This window comes from Camelus ferus, chromosome 25, assembly GCF_009834535.1.
Source record: "Camelus ferus isolate YT-003-E chromosome 25, BCGSAC_Cfer_1.0, whole genome shotgun sequence".
In the NCBI taxonomy this organism is placed as follows: Eukaryota; Metazoa; Chordata; class Mammalia; order Artiodactyla; family Camelidae; genus Camelus; species Camelus ferus.
The window spans coordinates 36,565,685-36,583,197 of record NC_045720.1 but is presented as its reverse complement, the minus strand read 5'-3'; the positions used below and the strand labels follow the sequence as shown (position 1 = coordinate 36,583,197).

The window sequence follows — 17,513 nt, the reverse complement described above, 5'->3', positions numbered from 1 at the left end:
AAGGGTCTTCTTTAAGTGAACAATAAAAGGCTATAGCAAGAAATAAGAAACTATTAAAGGGGAAAATCTCACTAGCAAATGCAAATATATAGTAAAAGCAGTGGATCAACCACTTAAAAAGCTAGTAGAAAGGTTAAAAGATAAAAATTATAAAATCAGTGATAACTACAATAAATAGTCAATAGATAAATGTAAAGATATAAAATATGACATCAAAAACATAAAATGTTGATGGTAGAGTTAAAATTGCAGAGTTGCCAGAATGTGTTTGAACTTAGAGGAATATCACTTTAAAACAAATAGACATAGGTTGAGATACCTAAACCTTAAGGTACCTATAAATCAAAGACCTACAATACATAACACAAAAAAAGGAGAAATGAACCCAGATATAATACTAAAGAAAATCATCAAACCATAAGGAAAGAGAGTAAAAGAAGAAAAATAAAAGAACTACAAAAACAACTAGAAAATAAGAAACAAAATGGCAATAAGTACATGTGTATCAATAATCACTATAAATATAAATGAACTAAATGCTCCAATCAAAAGACATAGAATGGCTGATTGAATTAAGAACAATACTCATCTATGTGCTGCCTACAAGAGACTGACTTCAGACACACACAAACTGAAAACATAGGGATGAAAAAAGATATTCCATGTAAATGGAAACAAACAAACAAGACAGCTGGAGTAAAAATACTCATATCAAAAATAGACTTTAAAACAAAGTCTATGATAAAGGACAAAGAAGAACAGTATATAATGATAAAAGAGTCAATACAAGAAGATATAATATTTTTAAACATATATGCACCTAATATAGGAGTATCTAAAAATATAAGGTAAATATTAACTCAGATAAAGGGAGAAACTGACAGTGACACGATAAAAGTAGGGGACTTTAGCACCTCACATACATCAATGGACAGGTCATCCAGAAAGAAAATCAATAAAGACACAGTGGTCTTAAGTGACCCATTAGACTAGATGGACTAAATAGATATCTACAAGATATTCCATCCCCAAACAGGAAAATACTCATTCTTTTCAAGAGCACATTGAACTTTCTCCATGATAGATCACATACTAGGCCACAAAATAAATCTCAATAAATTTAAGATTGATAAACTTAAGAAGATTGAAATTAAATCAAGCATTTTTTTTTCTGATCACACAGGTATGAAACAAGAAATCAATTACAGGAAGAAAAATGGAAAAAAAATAACTGAACACTTGAAGACTAAACCACATACTACTAAAAAACAAGGAGTCAATGAAGAATTCAAAGCGGAAATCAGAAAATATCTTGAGATGAATGAAAATAGAAACACAATTTTCCAAAATCTATGGGATAGAGCAAAAGCAGTTCTCAGAGGAAAGTTTATAGTGACATAGATCTACCTCAAGAAACAAGAAAAACTCAAACAAACAAGCTAATTTTCCAACCAAAAGAATTAGAAAAAGAACAAGCAAAGCCCAAAGTCAGCTGAAGAAATAAAATAATACATATCAGAGTGAAAGTAAATAAAATAGAGACCAAAAAATTAGAAAAGATCAATGAAATTAAAAGCAATTTTTTAAAAAGATAAACAAAATTGACAAACCTTTAGCCAGACTCATTAAGAAAAAGAGAGTAGACCCAAATAAATAAAATTAAAAATGAAAGAGAAGTTACAGTTGCTGTCACAGAAATACAAATGATGATAGCAGAATACCACATACAGCTATACACCAACAAACTGGACAACACAGAGGAAGTGAATATTCATAGAAACATCTTGTCTTCCAAAACTGAATCAGGAAGAAACAGAAAATTCGAACAGAACAACTGTTAGTACTGAAATTGAATCCATAATCACAAATCCCCCAGCAAAGAAAAGTTCAGGACTGGACACCTTCAGAGGGAATTCCATAAAAAATTTAAAGAGTTGATATTCATCCTCAAACTATTTCAAAAAATTGAAGAGGAAGGAACACTTCCAAATTCATTCTTTGAGGCCAGGAGTACCCTGATACCAAAATCAGACAAAAACTCTACAAAAAAAAAAAAAAATTACAGGCCAATATCCTTGATGAACACAGATGCAAAAATCCTCGATTTTTTCCAGGGATACGAGGATGGTTCAAAATCCACAAATCAATCAATGTGTTGTGATACACCGTATTAACAGAAGAAAAGATAAAAATCACATGGTCATCTCAGCTGATGCAGAAAACATATTTGACAAAATTCAATATCCGTTCATGATAAATACTCCGAACAAAGTTGGTTAAAAGGGAACATATTTAACATAATGAAGACCACTTATGACAAACCCACACCTAACACCATATTCAATGATGAAAAGCTCAAAACTTTCCTCTAAGATCAGAAATATGATGAGGATGTACACTTTCACCATCTTTACTTAACATAGTAACAGATGTCCTGGCCACAGCAATCAGTTAAGGAAGAGATGTAAAAGGCATCCAAGTTGGAAGGGAAGAAGTAAAACATAATTATAATAATTCTAATGACATAATAATATGTATATAGAACACCTCAAAGACTCCACCAAAAACAATCAGAACTAACAAAATAAATTCAATAAAGTTGCAGGATGTAAGATTTATACACAGAAATCTGTTCAATTTCTATATGCTCATAATGAACTCATAATGCTCATAGTGAAAGAGAAAGTAAGAAAACAATCCCATTTACAATTGCATCAGAAAGAATAAAATCCTTAGGAATAAATTTAACCAAGGAAGTGAAAGACTTGTAGCCTAAAAACTATGAGACTTGATCAAGGAAGTTGAAGACGACATAAATAAATGAAAAGCTATCCTGTGTTTGTGGATTGGAGGAGTTAACATTGTTAAAATGTCCATACTACCAAAAGCAATGTATAGATTTAATGCAATCCCTGTCACAACATCCATGACATTTTTCACGGAACTAGAATGAATGATTCTAAAATTTGCACAGAGCCACGAAAGATCCCAAATAGCCAAAGCAATCTTGAGAATAAAAGAACAAAGCTGCTACAAAACTGATTTCAAAACTATAGTACAAAGGTACAGTAATCAAAACAGCATGATACTGGCACAAGAAGAGACACAGAGATCAATGGAACAGAATAGGGAGCCAAGAAATAAACTCATGCACATGTGGTTAATTAATCTATGACAAAGGAGGCGATAATATACAATGGGAGAAAGACAGTCTCTTCAGTAAGTGGTGTTGGAAAAATTGGATGGTTACAAGTAGAGTGCAATTAGAATATTGTCTCAACCATATACAAAAATAAACTAAAAATGGATTAAAGATCTAAATGTAAGACCTGAAACCATAAAAATCCCAGATTACACAGACAATATGCCCTTTGACACTGGTCTTAGCAAACATTTTTATAGCTCTGTCTCTTCAGGCAAAGGAAACAAAAGAAAAAATGAGCGAATGTGATGTAGTCTAACAAGTTTGCACAGAGAAGGAAACAGTCAACAAATCAGAGGCAATCTACTGACTGGGAGAAGATATTTGCAAGTAATATGTCTGATAAGGGGTTACTATTCAAAATATAAAATGAATTCATACAGCTTAATATCAAAAACAAAACAAAAACAAACAACCTGAGCAGAAGAACTGAATAGGCATTTTTCCATGGAAGACATACAGATGGCCAACAGGCACATGAAAAGACGCTCAGCATCACTGATGAGGGAAATGCAAAACAAACCATCATGAGATGTCACCTTAGACCTGTCCAAATGGCTATCTTAAAAAGACAAGCAATAACAAGTGTTGGTATGGATGTGGAGAAAAGGGAACCCTGTCTGTGCACTGCTGGTGGAAATGTATATTGGTGCAGCTATCATGGAAAACCATATGGAGGTTTCTTAAAAAATTTAAAAATAAAACTACCATATGATCCAGCAATCCCACTCCTATGTGTTTATCTGAAGAAAATGAAAAGACTAATTTGAAAAGATACACGCACTCCAAAGTTTATTGCATCTTTGTTTATAATAACCAAGATCTGGAAGCAACCTAAGTGTCCATCAACAGATAAATGGTAAAGAATATGTGGTATGTATATACAATGGAATATTACTCATCCATAAATAAGAATGACATTTTGCCATTTGTGGAATTTGGATGGACCTGGAGGCTATCATGCTTAGTGAAATAAGTCAGACAGAGACAAATGTTGTACATTTTCATTCATATGTAGAATCTAAAAAAAAAAATGAATGAATATAACAAAACAGAAGTAGAGTTCCAAATTACAGAGGACAAACTAGTGGCTACCCGAGTAGTGGGGTGGAAGGAGGCGCAGAAGGGGACTAAGAGAATCTACTGGGTACAAAATAAATTAACTTACAAGGAAGTAATGCACAGCACAGGGAACTTAGTCAGTATGTTATAATAACTTTATCAAATGTGTCACAACATGGAATCATTATGTTATATACCTGAAACTAACATACTCTTGTAAGTCAACTATTCTTCAATAAAAAAACCCAAGCCCTAACAACAGCCTATCAGGCCCAATGTGATTTGATGTCTGTCCACAATTCTGACCTGATTTGCCCCTTCTTAGTGCCCATTTGTTTCCACTGCTACTCCTCAGCACAGAACGCTCACATCTTTAAGCCTTTGTGTTCATTGTTCTTTCTGGCGGAATGCTCTTTACTCAACTATTCAGAGGATCCACTGTCTCACTTTCTTTATCTTCTTGCTCAGACATCACTTTCCTATCGAAAATAGTACCTATTTGTCATTTTCTATCTCCTCAGCTTTAGTTACCTCCATAGCATCGATTAATCCTTGACACCATAGTCTACTTTCTAATACGTTTGTCTGCTTACTGCTCATTTCCCCAATTAAATGTAAACTCTATGACAGCAAAGATTTTATTTTGTTTACTATGTCCTCAGTGCTTAGAGCAGGGTCTGGTGATGGAATAGGTGCTAAATAAATACTTACTGAATAAGCAGATGAAGAAATGTATGGAAAGCTAGAAATGGTGATAGTACGATATAATTATATTCAAAGTAACTGAGAAAATGTAAGTGCCTTTCTCCAACACATGCATTGTGAGTGTCTACTGTGTGTCTGGAGCTGTGCTGAGTGCTGGAGCTATAAAGATGTGTGGAAAACCCCCCTGGGACCTGAGTTCTCTTTATGTTCCAGAGTGATAAACCTGCAAACTTACATGTCAGTCCCTGACACACCAGGGACACAGCGTTTTCACTGGAATTTCTTGCATAGCCTTTCTGTCTTATCTCTTTATTCTTTCTGGAATCATAGGCCTTTATAATAGGTTGGTCAACCCACAGTCAACCAGGATGAAATCAGCCACTTCATTTTGCCCCCAAATGAAAGCAGTGACACTTGAGGTTCTAGGTTCTGTGATTGCGTAGAGCCAGTGTTTCTAATCATTCCCTTTAGACAAATGTTCATTACATCACTGACTAGTCCATTAACTTCTATCTAGGAGCTCACAGGCATCAAGATCTTCATTGAAAACAGAGAGAAGCCAACGACCAAACAAAACAGTGCAGCACAAGGTCTACGTAAGGCTTGTGTGACTGGCACAGAGGCTGTCTTAGTTGTCCTGGGCTGCTGACACAAAGTATCTTAATCTGGGTGGCTTCAAGACAGAAATGCATCTCTCATTGTTCTGGAGGCTGAAAAACCCAAGATCAAAATGCCAGTCAATTTGCTTCCTGGTGACGACTCTTCCTGGCTGGTAGACAGCAGTTTTCTCACTGTATCTGCACATTGTCTTTTCTTGATGAGCACAGATGGGAAGAGAGAGAGGGAAAGAGAGAGAGAAAGTCCTCTTTCTTATAAGGCCAGTAACCCCGTCATGGAGTTTCCAACCTCATGACCTAATCGAACCTTATTACCACCCAAGCCCCCATCTTCAAACACCATCACATTGGCGATTAGAGGCACAATATATGAATTTTGAGGGAACACAAGTATTCAGGCCATACATCATCTGGCACAGTCAATACGGCTTATTATATTAAGTGGGAATTATAGGTGTGCTGGTTGACGGAGAAGGACCTGGAGAGTCAAGAAGAGCCTGAGAATAAGGGGTGGGAGTTGAGGTCTGCGCAGGCTCCCTGGGGTCAGAGCTTGGGGAAGTTCTGGAAGCACAGTAGCACAGGAAGTCATTGTAAGTCAGAGAGTAAGAATTCAGCAAGACCGAAAATACCGGCACAGATGAGAAAAGAGCTGCGTTTTGAAACAAAGACAGTATCTTGGGCAGCAAATCTTTTTATACACGTGCTGCTTGGGTTCAGGGAAGCTTGAGTCACGCAAGGGACACTTCCTGATCATTCACTTTTTGAGACCAGGAGCTAGTGAGACATGTAAAGAATGGGTCGCAACTTACCCTGGTTTGAGCGAGGGTTTCGGAAGAGAAGTAAAGGCAAAAATGGACGATGCTTACCTGACCTATCACTGAGGAGGTTACAATTTATTTATTGTGTTTGCAAGTAACGTCTATACTTCTAGACTCCATTGGCATCTCAAACATCCCAGCCATTAACCTTAAATCAGAAACTATTCTGTAAGGGAAAACTCTATGCCAAAGACCCAAGAACTAGGAGAAAGAAATGGTTTATGATGCTACTCTTTCCTTAAAAAATTTCTTTTGACTTGTTAATAAACTACAGAGAAAATTTGTCTTGTGGTCTGTTTATTCTACTACTGCAGATTAGGAATGTGGTTTTAAGCAAACTATTAATTTTAACACAATTATATTTCAGTAAAGCAGCCTCTGTTTCCTACGGAGTTTATTGCAGTGGGGGGTTTACTTGAATTAAGAATAGTTTTGTGGCACCATTTGTCACACTTTATAATAGAGTAAATTAAATGATAGAATGCAAACAGATTGAGAAAGATCTTAAAAGTAATTTGTCCACGCTGTGTTTGAATCCCATCTACAATATCCTTGTCACAAGATCACTCACTCTTGTGCTGGAACGCCTCCTACAATAGAGACTCACTTTCTTACAAGGCAGTTCATTTCGTTTTTTGGACAATCCTGAATTTTACAAAGATATTTCTTATATTTTGTCAAAATTTGTTTGGAGCTGTCACCTAAAGACAGTTCTATCTCATGGGAGAGGAACTAACATCTCTCTAGATGCTTTCTGTGATATTTCCTTCTCCTATCCTCCACTTCTTTCCCCAATTTCCCATTTTCCCTTTATTTTTGCTTGTTATCTTATGTATTGATTTCTGAGTTAAAGAGAAAAACAAAATGGAAAATTTAGACCTCCTAGAAGTGAGTAATAATGACAGTTCCATCAAAAACTGTAAGCTACGCTCTAAAGGTTATTCAGGAAAAAACACCTGAAATATATTTATTTAAAAAAAGGTTGAAAATACTGTCTTTATTCCATTGTATATTCTTGCCTCCTTTGTTGAAGATTAGTTGACCAAAAGTTTGTGAAAAATACCATATGAGATCGCTCATATGTGGAATCTAAAAAACAAAACAAAACAAAGCATAAATACAAAACAGAAACAGACTCATAGACATAGAATACAAACTTGTGGTTGCCAAGGGGGTGGGGGGTGGGAAGGGACAGACTGGGATTTCAAAACGTGGAATAGATAAACAAGATGATACTGTATAGCACAGGGAAATATATACAAGATCTTATGGTAGCTCACAGAGAAAAAGTATGACAATGAATTTATATACGTTCATGTATAACTGAAAAATTGTGCTCTACACTGGAATTTGACACAACATTGTAAAATGAATATAACTCAATAAAAAATGTTTAAAATGGATAAATAAGTAAAAAAAAAAAAATAAAAATTAAAAAATTTTAAAAAGGTTGAAAATAAATGAGTTAAGCATCACTTAAGAAACTAGATAAAATGCAAGAAAATATATGTAAGTAAAAGACAGAAATGTATGAATATAAAAACAGAAATTAATGAAATGGAAAACAAAATAAATTTTATACTTTATTATATTTGATCAACAAAATCCCAGATTTTTTTTAAAGAGCAACACAATAAAGAAACTTACAGTAAATCACTTAGGAGAGTGTGTGAGAAAGAAAACACAAAAGATGTTAGGATGAAGAAAGGAAGATAACTAAAGATATAGTTTTAAAAAATGTTGAGATAATAGTATGTATATATTTGCATTAAAATTAAAAAAAAGAAAATGAAATGAATATTTTCCATATATATATATATGACCATGCCCAATTAGAGTTAGCAGAGAATAAGACTGGTTGAAAAGTTACAGGAGAAATTAAATAATCAAATATCTAATAAATGAATAACAGATCTTCATAAATTCTACCTAACCATCACATCAAAGATATGATATGCTATTACTTAAATTTTAACCGCTTAGAAAAGCATAGAAAGTTATGGAAAACTGGCTAATACGGTCTATGTAGATTACATGGTCCTGATGTAAAGCTGGATAAGGTCAGCCCAGCTAAAGACCAATAGTGCGTATTATTATAGATGCAAAACTACAAAATCAAATCAAACGCAGCAGTATATTAAAAGAATTACACATTATGATCATATAAATGTACTTCTAGAATACAAGATTGTTGAACATGTGTTATTTAGTGTTCACATTAACGGAATAAAAAATGCCTAACAGACTGGGTAAAAGAAAGCAAAAATGTTTAAAAACAAAACATGTAAAACTCTAAAAGTAATATCTTTATGAACTGTGCAGTGAAAGGTGCAACTCTGTAAGCCACAAAACCCAGGAAACATAAAGGAAAATCTTCATAGATGTAAACAAATGCAATTTAAAATCTCTTGTAAAAGACTAGTAACAGACCAGGAGAAAGTAAGCAAAAGTTAGTATCCATAATATACAAAGAACAGTTTTGAATCAATGTGGAAAAGATAACCACAATTAATGAACTGAGAATTTACATAGAAACAAATAGCACACATGTATTACAAACATAAAGGAAGTCAAGCTCAGTGGAAAACAAGGAAATGTAAATTAAAGCAACAATTTGGTAAGTATACTTTTTCATCCATCGTATTCATGGAGCTAAATGTTGTCAGAGCCCTAGTGTAACTGATAGCTTTATGTGCTGTTGGCAAGAGTATATACTGGAACAACTTTAAGTGCTTAAAAACTCTTGGTCCAGCAACTCCATCCCTAGAAATCTATTCTGCAAAAATATTCCCATGCGTACATGAGACATTTTAGCATTGGTTACAGTAGTCAAAAATTGGGCACAATATAAAGAACAAGTAAGCAAATAATGATTTTTCTGTACTATAGAAAATGATGTGATTGTTAAACAATGATGAGATGGATGGAGAAAGCTGGTGAAGAGACAGACGGAACTCTAACAAAAGCAGATCACAGGGCAGTGGGCACGTTGTGTTCACATGAATGTTGAGTATATTTGCAAATGTATACAAAATAACTGAAAGAAATATCAATTAACTTAGCAAATATTTAGTGAACCCTTATATATGCTATTGATTGTTTTCAGGAGTTGGACTGATGGCTATGAGAAAACAGGAAGACAAATACTATTTTATTTACCTCTATGGTGTTGGACTGGCTGGTAAAGAGAGACTTTCATCGCTATTTTATATGTTACTTTGTTTGAATTTCTTTTTGACTGCTACGTATTCATATGCTACTTTAATGAATTTAAAATATAATATAAGAAGAGAGAAACATTAAACCCAAATGTAGTCCTTGTGCATTGGAATCTCACCATTTTACTGGTGTAGAAATGGATTTAATTTGATAATTCTGTATTTAGATACTTTTGCATCCACATTTGCTGATCTGTCGCCCGGCAAGGGACTGAAATAGTGCTTATACACACACTGGAAGACGTAGGGTTAAACATATGACTTGCTTTCATATATTCTATGAAGGGCAAATCTCAGACACAAGCAGAAATCATTATCTGAAAGGCCGCATGATGTGAATCAATTTCAAAGAAATTCTCTGCTTCCTTAGTGAGGGCATATATGGCAGCAAAAACTTACATTTTTGTGGTGATAGTTTAATTTGAGAAGGAAGAAAGAGCTTGCACAAGTAATCTGAAATAAATCATTTTAAGCATATGCATATTCATTCAAAATAATTATACCTGTGTTTACCCAACATTTTTAATTTATCTAGTTCTTTCAGAATGATGTGTTCGGTCACAGTATGCGGTTAGTTTTACAGACTATCTTCTGCAGAACAGAGAACTAGAGAAAACCGCATTTTCAAGACTTTTCTGTTTCCTTTTGTCAGTCATTAAAAAGTATAACCACCCCACTCTGGGCGTGAATTGTTCACAGGGGTATAAATAACTCTCGCGGAGAAGGGAAGTTCTTCTTTGTCCCTCCTGAGTTTAAGGTAGTCCGTTTAGTAGGACCTAGAACCCAGAAAAGTGGCTCAGATGCGATGGAACAATTTGGAAGGACCAAATTTGGTACCAAAATGGTAGCTGAAGTCTGGACATAAGTGCAGTATAGCCAAAGAAGAATGCCTGTGATGAACAGAAGAGACTGATGGTGGAACTTTGGGAGACATCCAAGGTAGAAGGAAGTGCACCCAGTAAAAGGGACAGAATCTGGAAATAGGGGTGTCACTGACAATAGGAAGGAGCATTCAAGTTGGTGGCCTGAGATCTACTTTGGAGTAAGAAGTTGAATTATTGAAACATTTACCTTGTCTGGCCTGTATTTACCATCTAGCTCTGTCCTTATCCTCAGAGTCATTACTTAGATATAAAAAGCTTCCCAGTGCGACAATTGTGCCACCCACACAAGTGATTCTCAACACTTGGTTTATTGGTTGTGCTTGGAAATATTTCATGATTCAGTGAACTATGTACTTGGCCAATTGAATTGCAACTGAAAACTGGAAAGGTTTAATTTACCTGTTTATGCAGTCACTTGAGTGTCTACATTTCCGCAATTTTTCCTTTTAAGGAGATGTGACAACCGGCACCTAGCATATCTTCCAGCCAAGACTACCCATTATTTACACATCTCTCTCATTGATACAGATTTGTGGTTTATTTGGTGGATGTCAAAATTGGTTGGTACAATCTGCTTCCTAAGGAGGTAAGAAAATCTCCGGGTTTAAATACATTGTTTACTTGATGAAGTTAAATCAATAAAAACAGTGATATTTCTCCCATACTATGGTGGCTTTTATAAGTGGGAAGAAATTGGAAAATCTTGTTCAGATATGCTTCAGAGTGGTGATATTAGTGTGTTTGGAATAATTCAATTTTTAAAACTAATCCAATAAGACATATTATTTGAGGGGTGTGGTTATCCTTTTTAATGGGGTGATTTATATGGTTTGGACAGAAATGATCAAATTAATCGAATATTAACTTTCCTCTTCTCTTTTTCATGTTCCATAGATTCAGTTGGTCTAAAAAAAGGTTGTTTGGTTGAATTTACACAAGTTTAGCAATGTGTGCATTAAAGCTGCATTTCCCCAGAATAAAGAACTGATTTCTCAGGCCCTAAAACACACCAGGAGTTAAATACCACTTATCCAGTCAAATAAGAGGTATTTTTGAAGCATTACAAAAGGAAAGAATAGACAAATATTATGGTCCAGTGATTCTGATAAATACAAACGATCCCAAACCTTCAATCCAGGACTGAAGCGTAAGCAACGCCGGTTTTCCTGAACTCCCTGGAGAAGAGATAATGGAAATAATTGTAATGCTGGGAAAAAGCTTAGCAAACAAGAGTCTGGTTAGGTCCCCCTTACAATCTCTTACAAAGAAAAAAATCTGCAGAGACTCACACACGGTGCAAAGCGAGTATTCGAAGTTCTGATTGTTTATCTGAACCCTCCACTGTTTGGCTGCATGCCCACCTTCAGGGCAGACCCTGTCATCCTTGGCATGAAACAGAATGAGGTGATCTGAACCTAGGGGTCTGTTTCTTCTCTAGATGCATGTGTACAATTCCTATTAATTTTAATGAGAATTATGTTTGCACATTGAGGCAGGATAAATCCCTTCGGGAGGAATCTTTCCCTTGGATGCATACGCGTAATTTCCATTAAAGGGACAAAACCCCAGGGGAAACATACATGGGTGCCCGAGGGCAAGCTCTGACCCCTTGCGTAAAAAACACGGCACAAATCACCAGCTCATCTTAAACTTGTAGACGGCAGAAATCTAAGAGGTAAGTGAGCATTTATTTAAGCCTGAATTTTGTATTCAGTTGACACAGGTTTCTTGGAGAATTACCTTTAACTTGTGATCAGATAAAGAAATGGCTACAAACTATAGAATCCAATCTTATAATTAGAACAGTAACCAATATAAGGTGAACAGTATCATGTTTTCTTTCTTTTTTTTTAAAGGAATAAGACAATTGAAATGAGACAATGAAAACTGTGTCAGTGAAGTAAACTATTTCACGTCCTCTGGCTTCCAAAGGAGACTTTGAAGATTATGGACAATTTAAGTCTTTTCATCAGTGAATCCTGTGTGAAAACTTTTTAAGTGGCCCTAATATATAATGAATAATCTCAGAGCAGAGATCTGTTTGAAGGAGATATGATTGATGGTCTATCATTCCTAATTCACTGTTTATACTGGTAGCGAGCCTACTGGGAAAATACCTCATTCATCAGGGTATTAGTGAATTCATCCAACGTATGGCACCTTCATTTTAACAAACTAAAGGAGAAAAGCTAAATGCAGGAAATTGACAACCATCTCTGATTCTATGATAATGCAATTAGGCTGCTCCTCTCCGGAGCTTTCGCTAATTCACGAAACAGCTTCAGTCGGCAGGTCATAAATATATGATCATTTTTCACACTTTGAAAAGTAATGATGCCTTGACATGAATCAATGAATCTTGGTGAAGTCCTTTATAGTTTTTATGTTCAGCATGCAAGTCAGTTTTTAAACTCATGTGTATTAAAGCTGACTTGCTATACAGCCTGTGTTTACACAATCTAATTTAACAAAGTCTCAAATAAACGTGTAAATGAAGTGTTTATAGTAAGCACAAGGAAAGTTTCCCTTTCATTGAGAAAGTGTGATGTGGTGCATCAAACTATTTTAATTTGCACCCTGAAATACCCATATTTGCAAATGTGCCACATACAGAGAGCTGTTGCTCTTAGAATTTGGTAGTTGCTATATTGAGCTTTGCATGTTATGCTCAATAGATGAATAAAAAAAAAAATTCCACTGCATATGACACAGTATGTAATACATTATTTATCTAAAACGGATTTGTCGCAAAACATCCAGAAACACTAATAACTATCTTCCAGCTCCCCGAAATGTTTGCTCATCTTTCTAAAACAATCGCATGGAAATTCGTGCAAACATGTATACGCGTATTAAGTAGGGAATGTACACAGCAGCGCGACATTTTTCTAACAACCGCAGTTCCGGTTACTCTACAGGGAACAGGAAGATGGACGGGCTAATGAACACAGCAGGTAGCAAGCGGCTGAGGTTTGCTTAAGGATGAATTATCACACAGCTACAAATTGCCAATTTAAAGAGGTTATACTATACAGTACATGGCATTTTACTTTTTATTCCTGGAATGGTTGACAATTTTCCTGGATGAAAACTGAAATGATACTAAATCATAAGTGTACCTGCTGGGCTGTCATTCCCATTAAACTCTCCCTTTGTTTTGTTTATTCACTGTTCAAGGCTGCCAAAAAAAAAAAAAAATGTGCCTTCTAACAGGGGTGGACAAAGCAGCACTTTTAGCAAAGACCTAGATAACAGTACGTTTTTAAATTAGAAATAAAACAATTGGTGCTTGGCTTATGAGTCTTTCACAGTCATTTGAAATTGTTGATGAAAATAAATATTGCACAGAAAATTGTCTCTGAAGTGTTCATGCATTCAGCTCCATCTCCATGATTTGATATTTGCTGTGATGTGTAATTGATATGATATACCATCTATAAATAGACTTTATCTTCACAATAAAACATCGGGGGATGATGAGACATTGATTCCACTGATTGAAATTTCCACTTGGTCTTATGCTCTGTAAATCTAGCCTTACCCATGCGTATTTCTTATAGGCACCATGATACTGAGCAGAAGTGGGCAACAGTTAACACACATTACAGACTCTTAAAAACTTTAATTTTTAAAACCTGGATTATGGAATCACAAACCATCTCATAAAGATAGTTTGGAAGAGCCATTTTGAGAACTTCTTCCCAATGATCACAAAGAGATACCAACCAGTGATGGAGAGCCAATATGACAGAGGAGTTTATAGTCGGCAGATCTATGCACAACACGACGAACTCTCTGGCATTTCTCGTTGTAGTGGATCCTGGTTTGATTTGGGGTAAAATACGCAGTTTCCCCCTAAAATAACTGCCTTTACTTCAACACAGGCTGTGAAAATTGATGTGAAATAACCTCTAAAATTATCGGACGGAGTCCTGCGTCTTGTCCTCTACTTCTGATCATGAGTCTGCTGGAGGCCTGGCATTCATTTTAGGAAGGTTCTCGCAAGGAAAATATTTGGATTAATGATGTAATTTAGTGACAATTTAGTGACAGTAGGTCTACCCTCAGCTGAGTGACAACAGAATTGAAAAAGTAAACCAGTGGGATGGATGCGACTGTGGCTGTTGGGGCAGCAGCAGGGAGGCTGCAGGGGTCACTCTGATTGGCATTGTCACTTCCCCCATTCATCAAGCAAGGCCAGACTTCCCGAATCATTTACCAGATGGGGCAGCTCGTCAGTTTAAACACCTGATATGAAGCCATCCGTCATCTGATAACATGATCGCGGGGCTGCAGCTGGCTGGGTGCTCTGCAGCCCGAGTGCACATGTGATGGACTGAAGCCAGGGAGGCGGGCTTAGTCGGGTTGCCCTCCCCTGATGGGATTTGCAGTCCTCCACTGGACCATGGAACAGGTGGAGGCTGAGCGAGAATGAAAAAATTACCATGTGTTGCAAGGATTAGAGCCTTGCACACTCACCACACCACTTGAATACCAATCAAAGCCAGACGACCAAACTTGAGTCAGACCAGGTTCAGGCCTGGCCGCAGAGCAGAGAATTAGAAGATGCTCAGACATACCTGAGGGGCCCAGTTTCCTGCCATGAGAACAATTTTAACAGGTGTCATAATCTGCCTGAATTTTTTTTCTAAACCAAATGGCTGTAGATGAGGTTTGTTTTTTTTTTCTAAAATTCAACTTTCTTTTCCTTTTCTTCCTTTTTAAAAAATAAACAAAGCAACTCAAGCATTTTTAAAAGAGACAAGGAGAAGACTAATCTCTAGGGGATCATCACAAATCCTGTTATTTTATGCTTACCATGGAGGAAAAAAAAACTAATGCAACAAAGAGAATCAGACAAAGAGACAAATTATGCACACTTAAACTGAAAGTGTTTATTGCCATGTGAAGTATAATTACGCTGATTTAAAATGTTCACTGCTCAGACAGCCTACAGCTTATCAGAATAAGGGCTAACCTCTCACTAGAGACCGAGGCTTGTGCTGAATCTCACGGTGGCGTGGAACACGGGGCTGTGCGGAAGGGCGGCCTCCTTTCTCACCCTGGTGGACCGTTCTGTGAAGCCATCCCTTTATTCGTAAAAATTAAAATCCCTCCATTGGAGAGTCCATAACTGAGATAACAAGTTAACTAGTAAAGACTTAATCCTCTTATGTCCTTAGCCGAGTAATATAAAGAAGTTTACTGTGCTTAGCATATGACACTCCTATAATTCCTAGCAAGGGTCTATTCTGGCTGATTTGCTGGTCTCTGCCAACCGTGAGCAAGCTCTTTGTCTCTCCCTCCCTCTCATTCTCCGTCTCAGATGAGTGATTTGGTGTCTCCAAGAAACCTCTCCACGGACACGATTTTGCAGCTGTGAGGGGGTGGAGCTATTTCTGATGCGGATTCTACACTGAGTTCCCATTTCCTCCCCTTCACATTTTTTGCTCAGGGTACTTTATCTATCTTCCGAGCACATCTGGGAGATGTGTACCTGTCTGTTCCTGCTTAGATCGGAATTTTAAATGATTATTCATACCTGTAGGGAAAAACCAAAAGCCACAGAACTGCCAGCCTCCTAAACGAGAAGTTTTGCCTTCAATCTCTTTTCCTCACCCGTTTTTCTAGTTGAATGTTATGCCCGAATAGTTAACGTAAAATCTCACAAAGACATTACTGAAAAGAAATAAGGAAAGACAGGCAAAAGCATGAAAATTTAAAAAGACTTACAGGGGGAGGGTAATGCTCAGCGGTAGAGCACGTGCTTAGCATGCACAAGGGTCCTGGGTTCAATCCCCCAAACCTCTGTTGAAAAATAAATAAATGAATAAAAATGAAACTAATTGCTTCCCCCACCAAAAAAAAAAAAAAAAAAAATTAAAAATAAAAAGGCTTACATAGTTTAGAGATATAATGTGAAAAGGAAAGACCAGAGGTAGGAAGTTAGACCCACCTGTGTTCAGATCTTAGTACTGTTGAAACTCACTATGTAACTTCAGACAAGTTATTTAACTTCTCTGAACTAAACTATTTTTTAAGCTGTGAAATGTGATGTTTAATCTTGTTCATTATTAAAAACCTTTCTCAATTGTTTAAACAAAAATTAAACAGGATACCGAATTTAAATAGCTAATGTGTTTGGCGCACAGTAAGATCTCCATTAAGAGAAGCTGTTGTTAAACAGCCCAAATGTCCATGGACAGGTGACTGGATAAAGCTGTGGTATGTTTATACAATGGAACACTACTCAGCCATAAAAAGGAATAAAATAATGCAATTTGCAGCAACATGGATGTCCCTGGAGAATGTCATTCTAAATGAAGTAAGCCAGAAAAAGAAAGAAAAATGTCATAAGATATCACTTATATGTGGAATCTTAAAAACAAAAGGACACAAATGAGCTTATCTACAAAACAGAAACAGACTCACAGACATAGAGAACAAACTTTTGGGAGCAGCGGTTAAAGAGAGTATGGAGGGATAAACTGGGAAGTTGAAAATTGCACCTCTTGGGGAGTGATGGAAATGTTAGCTTTCTTTTTTTTTTTGTATATGTATGTTTTTATTGAAGTATAGTCAGTTTACAATGTTGTGTCAGTTTCTAGTGTACAGCATAATGCTTCAGTCATACATGAAAATACGTATATTTGTTCTCATATTCTTTTTCACCATAAATTACTATAAGATATTGAATATAGTTCCCTGTGCTATAAACTTGTTTATCTATTTTATATATATTAGTTAGTATCCACAAATCTCAAACTCCCAATTTATCCCTTCCCACTCCTTTCCCTACATGGTAACCAGAAGTTTGTTTTCTTTATCTGTGACTGTGTTTCTGTTTTGTAAATAAGTTTGTTTTCTTCGTTTCTTTTTTTAAGATTTCATATATAAGTAATATCATATAGTATTATTCTTTCTCTTTCTGGCTTACTTCATTTAGAATAACATTCTCCAGGTCCATCCATGTTGCTGCAAATGGCATTATTTTATCACTTTTTAAA

General features: G+C 36.0%; 1 protein-coding gene across 1 annotated transcript in view; it reads right to left on the bottom strand.

Moving 5' to 3' along the window:
• The window catches only part of LOC102520157 (40S ribosomal protein S2-like), a 133,283-nt gene that overhangs the window by 44,800 nt on the left and 70,970 nt on the right, over positions 1 to 17,513 (bottom strand). Inside the window, exon 3 of the mRNA XM_032467889.1 lies at positions 5,795 to 5,838. Coding sequence (XP_032323780.1) covers positions 5,795 to 5,838 — 44 coding nt within the window. The remainder of the gene's footprint in view (positions 1 to 5,794; positions 5,839 to 17,513) is intronic.